This window comes from Taudactylus pleione, unplaced genomic scaffold (assembly GCF_031769625.1).
Source record: "Taudactylus pleione unplaced genomic scaffold, aTauple2 ptg000689l, whole genome shotgun sequence".
In the NCBI taxonomy this organism is placed as follows: domain Eukaryota; kingdom Metazoa; phylum Chordata; class Amphibia; order Anura; family Myobatrachidae; genus Taudactylus; species Taudactylus pleione.
In genome coordinates this window covers 862,157-876,540 of record NW_028285091.1, presented here as the reverse complement: position 1 = coordinate 876,540, position 14,384 = coordinate 862,157, and the positions used below count along the sequence as shown (strand labels likewise).

Below are 14,384 nucleotides of genomic sequence, written 5' to 3'. Positions count from 1 at the left end.
TACACTTTAAAAAATCTGCCAGATAATCTGATAGAAACTCGTTCAGAAAATCGTTGGTAACAAAATCGTTGTGTCTGTATGCAGCTTTAGCCTACCTTCAAATGCAAGCAGAAGAGCTGTTTACTTTTATCTGGAGTATCGCCATTCGATCATTTGAAATGTAAACAGGTAGGTAAAAGTTTCTAATGTCAGTACTTGGCCCACACTCCCTACAGACCATCCTTACTACAACTGCCCAGCTACAGTGCATCCGGAAAGTATTCACAGGGCTTCCCTTTTTCAACATTTTGATATGTTACACACAATACCCCATAATGACAACGGTTTTTTTAGATTTTTGCAAATTTAACAAAAAACTAAACAAAAACAAACTAAGACATCACAAGTACATAAGTATTCACAGCCTTTGCTCAATACTTTGTTGATGCACCTTCGGCAGCAATTACAGCCTCAAGTCTTTTTGAATATGATGCCACAAGCTTGGCACACCTATCTTCGGGCAGTTTCGCCCATTCCTCTTTGCAGCTCCATCAGGTTGGATGAGAAATGTCAGTGCACAGCCATTTTCAGATCTCTCCAGAGATGTTCAATCGGATTCAAGTCTGGGCTCTGGCTGGGCCACTCAAGGACATTCACACAGTTGTCCTGAAGCCACTCCTATTGATATCTTGGCTGAAGGTAGTTGTCCTGCTGAAAGATGAACCGTTGCCCCAGTCTGAGGTCAAGAGCGCTCTGGAGCAGGTTTTCATCCATGATGTATCTGTACATTGCTGCATTCATCTTTCCCTCTATTCTGACTAGTCTCCCAGTTCCTGCCGCTGAAAAACATCCCACAGCATGATGCTGCCACCACCATGCTTCACTGTAGGGATGATATTGGCCTGGTGATGAGTGGTGCCTGGTTTGCTCCAAACATAACGCCTGGCATTCACGCCAAAGAGTTCGATCTTTGTCTCGTCAGACCAGATAATTTTGTTTCTCATGGTCTGGGAGTCCTTCAGGTGCATTTTGGCAAACTCCATGCGTGCTGCCATGTGCTTTTTACTAAGGAGTGGCTTCCGTCTGGCCACTCTACCATACAGGCCTGATTGGTGGATTGCTGCAGAGATGGATGTCCTTCTGGAAGGTTCTCCTCTCTCCACAGAGGAATGTTATAGCTCTGACTGAGTGATCATCAGGTTCTTGGTCACCTCGCTGACTAGGGCCCTTCTCCCCCGATCGCTCAGTTTAGATGGCCGGCCAACTCTAGGAAGAGTCCTGGTGGTTCCGAACTTCTTACATTTACGGATGATGGAGGCCACTGTGCTCATTGGGACCTTCAAAGCAGCAGATATTTTTCTGTACCCTTCCCCAGATTTGTGCCTCGAGACAATTCTGTCTCTGAGGTCTACAGACAATTCCTTCATGCTTGGTGTGTGCTCTGACATGCACTGTCAAGTGTGGGACCTTACATAGACAGGTGTATGCCTTTCAAAATCATGTCCAAACAACTGAATTTACCACAGGTAGACTCCAATTAAGCTGTAGGAACATCTCTAGGATGATCAGTGGAAACAGGATGCACCTGAGCTAAATTTTGAGCTTCATGGCAAAGGCTGTGAATACTTATGTACATGTGATTCCTTAGTTGTTGTTTTTTTTTTTTAATTTGCAAGACTCTAATAAAAAAAAAACTTTTACACGTTGTCATTATGGGGTACTGTGTGTAGAATTTTGAGGACAAAAATTAATTTAATCAATTTTGGAATAAGGCTGTAACATAACGAAATGTGGAAAAAGTGAAACACTGTGAATACTTTACGGATGCACTATATATCGCTTTCCTATTGGACAAACTGGTAGAGGTCACCTATACTGCTTTTATACCTAAATTCCAGGTCTGACCCAGAGGTTGGAACAGGGTTCCAAACCGGATCAGACCTGGAATTTGGCTGGCGCCGACCCAGGAATATCCAGAGTCGTCGCAGTTCACACCGGAGCCGGGTCTGCAGTGACCTGGATCTCCCGGCGTGGAAGTGGATGCTTGGAGATGACGTCCTCTCCAAGCGCCACTGAAGCCGGCATGCGGCGTGCTCCAGGTCATCGTGACCGTTTACACTGCAGGGTTTCACGGGTCATTCCCGTGTTAAACCCTGTAAGTTACCTGGGTTGGATTGCCGGGTCACTCGACCCAGGAATCCAACCCTGTCCCCTTTTACACCAAGGAGCTTCCCGGGTTAACCCTGCAATAACCCGGGTTTTAGCTGGTGTGAAAGGGGTATTATTTGTGAGGTAGATTATGGAGTCTTCTGGGCATGGTTTAAAATGTCCTGATATTTCTACTTGTAATGTTGGATCCGGCTATGCGATAGTAATATACAATTGTGTTCTACATATCTATAACGGTCTATAAATGTTAGTATAACATGATGCATTCTTGGATTTTTGCATTCCAGTAATGATAAACAGAAAGTAAACCCTTTATCAAGTCTGTGATTTTACTTACCAGGACATTAACAATCATCTAGTCCTCACCAAGTCCTAAAATTTGATCATTTTAATTATGACAAATTGACAGATTTAACTTTGTGCAGCGACCGCATTTAATAGTCATTGAGGTCTGGACTTTGGGCCTGATTCAGACCCGGTCGCAAGCGCTGAACACTTGCAACCGGGTCGATGGTGGCCCAGAGCACACGCACACGACGGAGCCGGCTCCGTCGTGCGCATGCGTGAGACCCGGATAGCGACGGGCAATCCGTCGCTCCAGGTCTCGCACCTTTGGTGGGCGGGCCGGGGGGGTGGCTGCCCAGAGGGAGCCGAAAGCTCTCTGGGGCTTGTGACCACGAGACCCTACCACAAGGGTCTCGTCGCAAGCCCGATGGTCGCGATGGTCTTGACCATCGCGACCATCATCCTGGCCGCTCGCATTAGCAACCCACAGCAATGCGAGCGGCCAGGAGGCCGCTCCATATAAAAGAAAAAAGACGCCCTGATTCAGAGCGAGCGCTCTGTCAGAGCGACCGGCTCTGAATCAGGGCCTTTGTCTTGCTGTAACAAGATGACGTTACCTGGCATCATAAAGGTTCAAAGTCCCCCTGCTCAGTGGGAAAAGTGTTGGAGGCATTTCCCATGTTCAAAAGTGTTGCAATGTGCATAGTTCGACTATTATCTTGTTCAAACAACCCACTGTAGATTTCCTATAACTGTAGGGCCAATTTTAATAAAATAAAGTTTGTCTGTTTTGTCGACTGTTATGAGCATGTTGACACTGATGAAATGTCGACAATTGGCGATGTGGCTGTTATAGTGGTTGCGAAGATAAGTGCTGTAGTCCTAAACCTAACCATAACCCGGCAGCTCATGTTTCGGCTAATGTAGCAAAACTGAGGTTGCAGTGGTATGTCCCTACTTACAGAGTTCAAGGGGGTTATCCACTCTCTAAACTTTAGGGGTAGATAACGTAGATTTACTAAAGCTTCTAAAACAGTCAAATAGTGGTGTTGCTCATAGCAACCAATCAGATTCTAGCTATAATTTCTCTTGCATTATAGAAGATGATACACAGAATCTGGTTGCTATGGGCAACACCATCACTTGTCTGTTTTAGAAGCTTTAGTAAATCTACCCCTAAGTGGTATATTTACTAAAGTGAGAGTTTTTAGAAGTGGAGATGTTGCCCATAGCAACCAATCAGATTCTATTTAACATTTAACTGGCATCTTCTAGTCGATAATAGCTAGAATCTGATTGGTTGCTATGGGCAACATCTCCACTTGTAAAAACTCTCCCTTTAGTAAATATACCCCTAAGTCTCACTCTCTCCCCTTTTTAATGGCAGTCTTTTGTTGACAACCCCAGGTATTTGGGATTGGATTAGGAAATGTTTTAGAAAACCCAAGGTGTAACAGCAAAATGGTGATCGTGTGTAATATGACCATTGATATTTGTTGTTGGGTACGAAAAAGGATGAGGGGGAAACTTGACCTGAAAGTTTAGCGCTGTACACTACACTATGGGGCCTATTTATCATTTGTGTCACTGGGGCCCTGGAAATTATAATACATTATCACTCCAATAAGGAATTATTTTTCTGGGCTATTTATCAACTAAAAATGCTGGGATAAGTTCGCCTATAAGCGACTGTCTCAGCGACTGCAAAAACCTGTAATTGTGGCTCTGATTACACTGGCGGAAGTTTACTCTTCCAGGTTCTCTCCCGGCAATGATTCTGGGCATGTGCACAAAACAAACAAAAAAGAGAGGGAGAGGAAGCATCTGAAGAGATCCCTCCATTGGAAAGAGCCTGCTAGCGCCACTTTTTAGGTTTTTGGAGCTTGATAAATTGCACAGTCCCAACGTCTCCATGGCAAGGGTGGGAAAAATATACCACATGGGCCGTTTGTGGCTTGCTCGGCAATTGCATCTGTCCCATTGCCACTGCATAGGCTTCCAGGTGATATTCAGATATTTATATTTTGTTGGCGCTCCAGTACCACCATTAATAACCACCACGGGGGAAGAGACTACATCTAGCAACACCCACGCCCAAGAGAAGGTTGGAGAGGAAGAGCAGAAAGGGAGGTTGGAGGAGCCTGTGTACAAGTAGATAAACTGAGGGGGACACAGAAAGCCCTCCATAAGATGCGTACACACTGGGCGATAAAGTGGACGACTTAACGATATCGTTTTCGTTCAGTCGTCCACTTTATCGTCCATTTTTAACCCCAAATAGATGAACGATGACGACGACGCGCGTTCCCGCGGGTCCTTCGTCATCATCGTTCATCGGGCTGACATGCAGGCCAACCTGACGATCTCGTCAGGTTGCTGCATGTCAGGGAATGGGGGAGAGAGCCCGGCGCTGAACGATATCGTTAATGATATCGTTCAGCGGCTGTGCTCAATGTCATGAACGAAATTTAGCACAGCCTGACAGGGACAACACTACACGATATCGCTTAGGGAGCATATCGTGTAGTGTGTACCCACCATTAGAGTAATGATGACCATCGACAACTCAGCCGTCAATGGGTTTTCCATGGTTAACCATCAATATACTGTATGTATGCACAGACTGAACCCAGCACATTGGCATGGGGGGGCCGACTGTCACCATCGGGGAACAGCCACTGATGTTTTACCGTCAGCGGCCTCACATTGACTGTGAAAACACTCACGATTGCCATCAGACCATCGATGGTCATCCACTACCTTCGACAGACCTGAGCCAGAGAGGAGCTATAGTTGGGTTCACACTAGACGATATGTCGTCCGATCCCGCGATTCATGATTCAGATATCGGCGATTCAGAAGTGTACACAAGTGGCCAATGTTTTCCGTCTGTGCATGCGGGACGATGGTTACAGCACAATGACGCAGAGGTGTTTCTGGGAGGTAACTGGGGTGGCTAGCCAGATGCCGACATGTTGCTGGCGTGTTGCAGTCAGCGACTGCATCTAAAGTTGAACTGGCCATGTTCGGACGGAGACATTGCACCACCATAGGGCTGGTGCAATCCCTGATGGTGTGTCTTAATATGCACAGGGTTGGATTAGCACCGCAGCTGGCAGGTGTCTCAGTACAAAGCCCGTCGACAGCAACATTAGCATAAAGACACAGTTGTGGGGCTCCAACAGCATGCACCTCTGATTCAGGCTCAGAGGTATCCTACTGCTAGTATGCTCTCTGTACTGTATAGTGACCACTAGGTGCTAACTGGATGGTATGGCTGGCACTAGTATGCTCTCTGTACTGTATAGTGACCACTAGGTGCTAACTAGATGGCATAACTGTCACTAGTATACTCTCTGTACTGTATAGTGACCACTAGGTGCTAACTGGATGGCATGGCTGTCGCTAGTATGCTCTCTGTAACGTATAGTGACCATATATATAGACATTGGCCCTCATTCAGAGCCACTCGCTAGCGGCAGTACGCTCGTTCCGAGCGATGTTCGCACATCTGCGCATGCGTACGGTTTTTAGTACGCATGCGCGAACCAGTCAGTGCGGCCGAAAATCATTTGTACGCAATATAGCGAGTGCCTGCTATTTTGAGTGACAGAATGAGGCGTATGTGTGTGGTAACAGGGGAAGGTGCTTGAAAACGGGGAGTGGAGATCCGTTCGCAGGCGTGCTTAAAGGTCAAAACGGGCGTTTTATGGGTGTGCATAATTAATATAGCAGCGTCAATGACCACGTCACTTGGTTTTTTTTAACTCAGAACTGCTTGCAAAATAGCGGTTGAAAAAACCAACCACAAGAATAGCGAGCAGTTCATATCCTGTTCGATGTACTCGATTAATCTAATAAATAGCGGACATGACGTATGGTGGAGGCGGCCAGGGGGCGTTTTTAAGAAATAAAAGAGCATATGTTTTGCTCGCTCGATCAGACTTAGAGGTGTGAACAGACTGCAATGTGCGAACGGATCATTTGCATAGCCACCCCTTGTTTTTGAACGAACGAACGCAAATAGCGAACGGCTCTGAATGAGGGCCATAGTATACACATGGAATAAAGATATTTGATATTCATAACCATGGCAACGTTCTTCAATTGAACATTTCTCAGCTTATATAGCAGAAAGAACTGTTTCAGATCAGTAGTAATAAGTTAAAACTTCTCATTGATCCACTACCTAGGTTACATGGGGGTACACTGTACACAACTACGCTTGTAATCAAAGTAGGCCCCGCCCCTGATCCGCGGAACACCGCCCATTAAGCATAAATGAAAACAATGTCCCGCCTAGTTCACAGTAAACCACGCCCTCCTGTGTATAGGACGAATCCGAAGTGGTGGGGGGGGGGGGGTGCAGCAAGGAACCAGGCTGGATGGAACGCATAACCCGGACGCAGACTGGACCATGAACGTAAAGTGAGCAGTAAAGTCGGGATATGTATGGAACGCAGAACTGAGAGCGGGAGTAGGAACTTCCGCACCATGTTCCATTTCTGGGCAGTTCCGTTCTCTGGAAGTGACCTGTGACTGTCTGCAGGAGCTGGGCGGGTGAGAGCTGATCTTATTCCTGTGATTGTAGGTCAGTGCTGCATATATACTGTACTATTCCTGTTCATGTCACTTTTATGTGTATTGTTAGGCTGCTTGTGCCTGATTTATATATACACTGGCTGTATTACACTATGGCTTTATGTGATATGTTTGTCAGGGTCTTCAACCTTAAGCCCTCCAGCTGCTGTGGAACTACAGATCCCAGGATGCCCTGCCACAGTTTTAGCATGCTGTTACATCAAAATGGTGGCAGGGCATGCTGGAATATGTAGTTCCACAGCAGCTGGAGGGCCAAAGGTTGAAGATCCTACTCTCCAACATGACCCCTTCTACCATGTACAAAATACAATGCTCCTGTTCTTATTCCTTATACCCCTTTCACACTTGCTGCAATAACCCGGGTTATTGCACGTGAAGAAGCAGCATACCAAGGTTACTGTGCAGAGGACCAGTTGAAATAAGCCAGGTCGAGCGACCCAGCATTTCAACCCTGGTAACAAGAAGGGTTGAACATGGGTTCATCCTGGCTTGCGATGCAGTGTGAATGGGTAACCCGGGTTGATGCGACCCGGCTCCTGTTCACAGCATAGGAAGAGCTAGCGCTTGGAGATTATCTCCAAGTGCTGGTTTGGCACGTGATGGCGGTGATGTAATCTTAATGCTGGGTCTGGCTGCCAGTCTGAAAGAAGTCTCAGCCAGGTCGCACCCGGGATGGCCGCATGAACGAAATCCCTGGTGCAACCTGGCATTTAGATGTGGAAGGGGTATAAGTGGTCAATTCAATTTGCACAGAGGGGGTCGAGTTACGCACTGAAACGGCGTGGAAGGACTAGCAACAACACCTCAATTTCACCCCCCTTGAGGCCTCGCCCTGGACTCGCAGATTATTATTTTTATGCAGCCCTAAGGAAAGTGTGAAGAAATATCAGCGAGCTCAGAGATACCGTAAGTGCGGGACAGACACGTCGGGTGAGTCTAGTCAACTCGACCCCTTCATGTATAATTGCAGTTACCTATGTTAATAGTAATACACATTTCTCATCAATTGGCAGCTAGCACAGGTGACTGCAATCATAAGAAAAGTGGGAAGTTCGGGAGCAGTGTATTCTGTACATAGTGGAAGGGGGTAGTGCTGGAAGGACTGCTAGCTACTTGATAAATGTTACAAACCGTATAATCGCTCTCACCCATCCGGGACCAAATTGGCTGCTCCATAATGCTGGCCATACACCTGCACGACCAGCATAAGATGAGATTCATCATACGATTCCCCCGATCTCCCCGGATCTCCCTGACAGTCCCGGCAGCATGTTTGTTGTTTTTCTTAGCACAGGATCTGTCGTAAGATCGATCCTGTGTCTCACAGGCTCATAAGGGAAACAGTCATTGAAATGACTTGAATTTACACACGATGGATCGCATGAACAAAATAAACGGCACGATCTGCACACGATACGATGGACAAGATGTGCTGCACATCTGATCATAAGATCCGATTATATTAGCTGCGTGAGCACGCATCGGATCGTATCTTACTAAAATAATACACAATTTTCACAAGATCCATCTTATGACTCATCGAAAATCGTGCAATCGGCCCGAAATCGTGTAGGTGTATGGCCAGCATAAACCTTTTATCCTAGGGCACCACAGGTTCTATAATACAGAAATTGACCAATTCTGTCTGCTACTTTTAAATGGTAACGGAGGAGTGGATCAGTCTCTCTAGTCATTATATTTGTTTTGTTGTCTAGGATGTGAGGAGAAGGTTAGTAACATTGATGAAGTAGATGGCAGTACATAATTAACAAGCTTTTAAAAAATGCAGCACAGATCTATATAAGGGAGTTTAATGCTCCCTTTAGCTCTGTTAAAGTTGCCTGGTGATTGATTTCCAAACAGCATGTTCCATCTCATCCCAGAGATACTTGGTTTATTTGAGATCAGGTGATTCCACATTTATTAAGGCAATTGTTACTGCTTTACCGTTTGAAAAGTCTAACATTTGTTATACTATTTGCAAACTTGACAATAAAGTAAAACGCAAACTGTATTATTTTGTTGTGTGTCTATAGATGTCAGTCCTACCAGATTTTTATTTCTGAGTTCATGATGGACAAGGACAGGAGTCACATGACTGAGAGGATAGTAAATCTCACCCTGGAAATCATCTACCTGCTGACAGGAGAGGTGAGGGCTTCTGGGAGCGTCACAGTGACATCAAACTTATCTCTCTTACTAGCACAGGGACCTGACTGGGGAGGTGAGGGAGTCTGGGAGTGTCACACTGACATCTCTGTTATCTCTATTAATAAAACAGGAACATGATAGGAAAGGTGAGGGATTTTATGACATATAAAATCACATATTTTTATTATAGTCTTTCTCCATACACAGGATTACACAGTAGTGAAGAAGACATCCGGTGATTGTGTGACACCAAGTAGCCGTCTCCGTGTGTCAGGAGGAGTGAGCCAGACCCAGAGCCCCAACACTGTGCCTCCCCCTCACTCACTGATACATGAGAGAGACAATGACCAGAAGATCCTGGAACTCACCAACAAGATCATTCAGCTGCTGACTGGAGAGGTGACTGCTGGGAATGGGACATTCTACAGTAACACCGGGGTATGTGTCTGGGTGATGACTGGAGAGGTGATTGCTGGGAATGGGACATTATACAGTGACACCAGGGGATGTGTCTGGGTGATGACTGGAGAGGTGACTGCTGGGAATGGGACATTATACAGTAACACCAGGGGATGTGTCTGGGTGATGACTGGAGAGGTGACTGCTGGGAATGGGACATTATACAGTAACACCAGGGGATGTGTCTGGGTGATGACTGGAGAGGTGATTGCTGGGAATGGGACATTATAAAGTATCACCAGGGGATGTGTCTGGGTGATGACTGGAGAGGTGACTGCTGGGAATGGGACATTATACAGTAACACCAGGGGATGTGTCTGGGTGATGACTGGAGAGGTGACTGCTGGGAATGGGACATTATACAGTAACACCAGGGGCTGTGTCTGGGTGATGACTGGAGAGGTGACTGCTGGGAATGGGACATTATACAGTAACACCAGGGGATGTGTCTGGGTGATGACTGGAGAGGTGACTGCTGGGAATGGGACATTATACAGTAACACCAGGGGATGTGTCTGGGTGATGACTGGAGAGGTGACTGCTGGGAATGGGACATTATACAGTAACACCAGGGGATGTGTCTGGGTAATGACTGGAGAGGTGACTGCTGGGAATGGGACATTATACAGTAACACCAGGGAATGTGTCTGGGTGTATAATGTAACCGTCTATTTTTCCAAGTAGGAGGGGCAGTATATAAAACAACACACAACTCCATGCAGTGATGCTACAATAGAGATATCTGCCAACCAAATTCCCACATCACTTGGTAAGAATATTATACCTTTAATAATAGGAGACAATATTTTTTTTTACCAATACATAATGAATATTTTCCAAGGCAAAAAGCACAGTAGGATTGAGGATGCTTTGGAGGTTCTTTCTGTATCTATCTAGTCATACATAGATAAATGGAGCATTCGTTTTCCTTTACCCAATCCTTATGGCCTTGAATAGTTTTGACTCCATAGAAACAACAATGAGATGAACTCAGGCTGAATTCTTCAACTTAGCTCTGTATGTTCAAATCACCCTTATCCACTGTAGTATCTCGTATATTCATAAGAAAGGACACTTAGCGGATGATACTGGGTTATAAGCAGCTTCTTACTGCTATTTGGGGGGCGGAATGGGAGCATGGCTGGTTAACGTTCCTGGAAACTGAGGTGTGCTGCCTCCATTTTCCGGGAGGGACAAGTCCAGGCCGGTCGCAGTGCTGGGATCGCAGATGCAGCTAGGAGGTGCCTGACACCTCCTAGCTGCATTTACATATGAGATGGACGGATTTGCACAGCGGCTTGTGTGCAGCAGTGCAGGTCCGTCCATCTCTGAATCGGGCCCTATGTACTAAGCCTTGGCGAGAGATAAAATGGATGGAGATAAAGGGCCTGATTCATTACGGATCGCAACTGCGATTGCGCACGCAGGTCTGCAGCGAAAATATGCTAATAATCGCGAATGCAATGTCATTTCAGAGGCGCCCAAAGCAGCATAGAGACGCCCTCTACCGCTTTCACACATCCGTGACACCTTGCAATCCTGCGTATACATCGAGTAACATCGGCCCCTCGCGCACAATTACAACAGGGATGACCTTGCTCAGAAATTGCTAACCTCGTCGCACGCAATGAGTACACAAGCAGCGTATGCCATCGCAGTGGCTAATTTATCCACGCCCATGTAACCGCTTTCAAACTGTCATGCACGCTTGTGTGTCTCTGGCAACCCCCCCCCCCCCGTCACCACCCCTAAACGTTGATGTCCTGTCCCACCATCTATGATAGCTTTGTATCTGTGTGAGTGATCGCAATGTTCTCTCTCACTGCGGTGCATGAGCAGTACACACCATCGGCCGATCTACGTAAGCTGTTGCGATCCATAATGAATCTGGCCCGAAGTACCAACCACGTCCCATCGCGCGGCCGTTTGGCTGACTGTACACACTGTACGATATTAACAACCCATCTTTCAGCTATATCTGCTGTGCAGCATGGCCGATGCGATACACCTTTACTGTACATCGTTGGAAGATGAATTGGGTGTACACATGTAAAGACGGTTGATACGACATACCGTGGATTGCTTCTACAGACCATATGTGTGTACCCATCATAACAGTGTTTCAATGTATCCTCAGGAATAATTAGTACCACCTATAGATCTATTTGTTTTAGACCATGAAGACACCTGTGCTGAGAACCGCTGCCCAAACTTCTCCCTGTTCAGGCCAGAGAGTCTTATGTTTACCAGTCCATGATAAGAAGCTCCTATTGATGTACTGGTTTGGTATTGCAGTCACTGTGTGTGTTTCGTACAGGTACATCTAGTAACGGAAATGAACCAGGGAGATGTTCCCATCCGCCTTATTCTACAGAGAGAATTCTCCATATCCCACCGGACTATCAGGTACATGGAAGTGATGGTCCTTCATATCGCATCTATCGCCTACATCCGGGGTAAGCAATGTGTGGCCCTTCAGCTGCAGTGGAACTACACATCCCAGCATGCCCTGCCACAGCTTTGCTGTTAGGGCATTCTAAAGCGGCCAGGGCTTGCTAGGATGTGTAGTTCCACCTCAGTTGGAGGCACGCACGTTGCCTGCCCCTGATCTACATGTTGGTTTCCACTATACGATCTGTTGCGAAGCTCTTTGGTCATGTTATAGAATACAATTCCATGCGTTCAGGTGGACGTTAGTAATAGATGTATACGTGTTTGCTATTTAGGAAGGAAACTTGATTGATGTTAAAGTTGAAGAGATGCATGTGAGCTGTGATCAGCAGTGTAAGGAGAAGGCAATCCCTGTAGCTATTATTGCAGGTGAGTAATAAACGGACTACAGAAAAGAGTCCCATACTCTCTTACTAATGAAGATAAAGTGTCTGGTGGAGCATCACAACACAGGAGCGTCACAACACAGGAGCGCTTTCATGCTTTTTGCCCTCACCAACTGGTAGCGTGTGTAACCGGTACATCAGCATTTTACTGAGCTTCTTTGCCCCTGGTGTCCCCCCTCCTCCAGTAAAATATACATGTTCACACCCATGCAATTAAGAATGTTTATATTTATTAACATAAAATCACCAACAGAGCTATAGCACTTTTTTGGATAGGTTAAGTCAGTCACACTATTATTATTATCAGTTATTTATATAGCGCACACATATTCCACACACATTTTGTTGGGAGCCAATTAACCTACTAGTATATTTTTGGAGTGTGGGAGGAAACCGGAGCACCCGGAGGAAAGCCACGCAAGCACAGGGAGGATATACAAACTCCACACAGTTAGGACCGTGGTGGGAATTGAACCCATGACCTTATTGCTGTGAGGCAGTAATGCTAACCATCACACCGTCTGTGCTATAACAGTAATGTCATAACAGACGGAGGCGGGCAGATCTCCGGTGGGCACCACTGCATGATGGACATTCCCTATACTTTAGGGGGAGCGGGGCCGCCCATTTACTGTATTGGAGCCAAATTAAGAGGCACCCCAGCCCCCTGCGCAGTCCAATGCCGCCTATCATCTCACACTATGTGAGCACTGGGCGCGCAGGGCGGGCTCCTTGCAGGGAAGTAGAGAGGCGACGCCTGTGCAGACTCCAGAGTCTCTTTTGCACCTATTATAAGGCAGGTGCAAGTACATTCTGAGGACGATGGGAACTTGTAGCAAACCAGACGCATATGCTGCCCACGCACAGGCAGGCTCCTCCTGAGAGTCGTACAGCTCTGCGTATATATGGGTAGTTTGTCCATGCTGGTTTCTTTTCACTGACAACGCTGCATCTGCCCACAGGCATTCTGTTGCAGTCGCCATAGTGTGAATGATTGGCATAAAATTCTATGGGCCAAATGTAATAGGGTGCGGGATTTTTGGCGAGTTGATAGACAAATTTAAAGCGGCAATGTTTAGTAAGGCAAAACCAGGTTGGCTTTATCTTACTAAATATTACCGCTTTAAATTTGTCTGCTAACTCGCCAAAAATCTCTGAAGTTTCAGAACTCCATTACATTCGGCCCTATAGCTCTGTTGGGGATGTGACACTAGAGCTTTCCTTACTTTAACATTTGTGTGGGTGTGAAAATCTGCTACCACAAACTCAGTATGGGTGAGGTAGGCTGGGCAGCACTGACCTGGTGCTGGATAACCCAGGGGTATACTCTGCAACGTTTTATCCGGGAAATTGTCTTTGGGTGCCCTTGTATCATGCCAGTCATTAATGGATATGCTCAATGTCCTACACATAAATATGCAGGTCACTAATATACACACCCTATATAGACAATGTAATCGGGCACTGTATTTTCTACAGATCTATCCAGTGACCAAAATACTCCAGAGATATGTCTCCATCCCATATATTCACAAGAACATGACAGCTACAGCCAAAAAGAGGTAATCTAAAGAGTGGGGAACCCACTTTTTTATTTTATTTTTTTCCAATCTTCCTTTCTGACTTCCTAGACAAGAAGTAACTGAAATCTATTTCCTAGTCTGATCCACGAGACTTGAAGGTGCTTAATCCAAATTATTAATTTTTACTAGGGGGCAGCATAAGAACTGAAGTTTTTGCACTAGAGATGGCCATCGGTATGGTTACTACCATCGATGGCAAAATAACAAGTGGGCATCGATGGTTACCAACTATGCAATGGATGACCATCTATGGTTTCACCAACCGATGGATATCCCTGTTCAATGACTGACTGGCCCGTGGGCCAAGCAGAACAGGGGG

General features: G+C 46.1%; 1 protein-coding gene across 1 annotated transcript in view; it reads left to right on the top strand.

The window, feature by feature from the left end:
* The first annotated feature begins 6,787 nt into the window (after window positions 1–6,787).
* The window catches only part of LOC148477791 (uncharacterized), a 51,289-nt gene continuing 43,692 nt past the window's right edge, over window positions 6,788–14,384 (top strand). Inside the window, exons 1-3 of the mRNA XM_088456180.1 lie at window positions 6,788–7,024; window positions 9,072–9,186; window positions 9,394–9,585. Of these exons, the coding sequence (XP_088312306.1) occupies window positions 9,106–9,186; window positions 9,394–9,585 (273 nt within the window). The 5' untranslated portion in view covers window positions 6,788–7,024; window positions 9,072–9,105. The remainder of the gene's footprint in view (window positions 7,025–9,071; window positions 9,187–9,393; window positions 9,586–14,384) is intronic.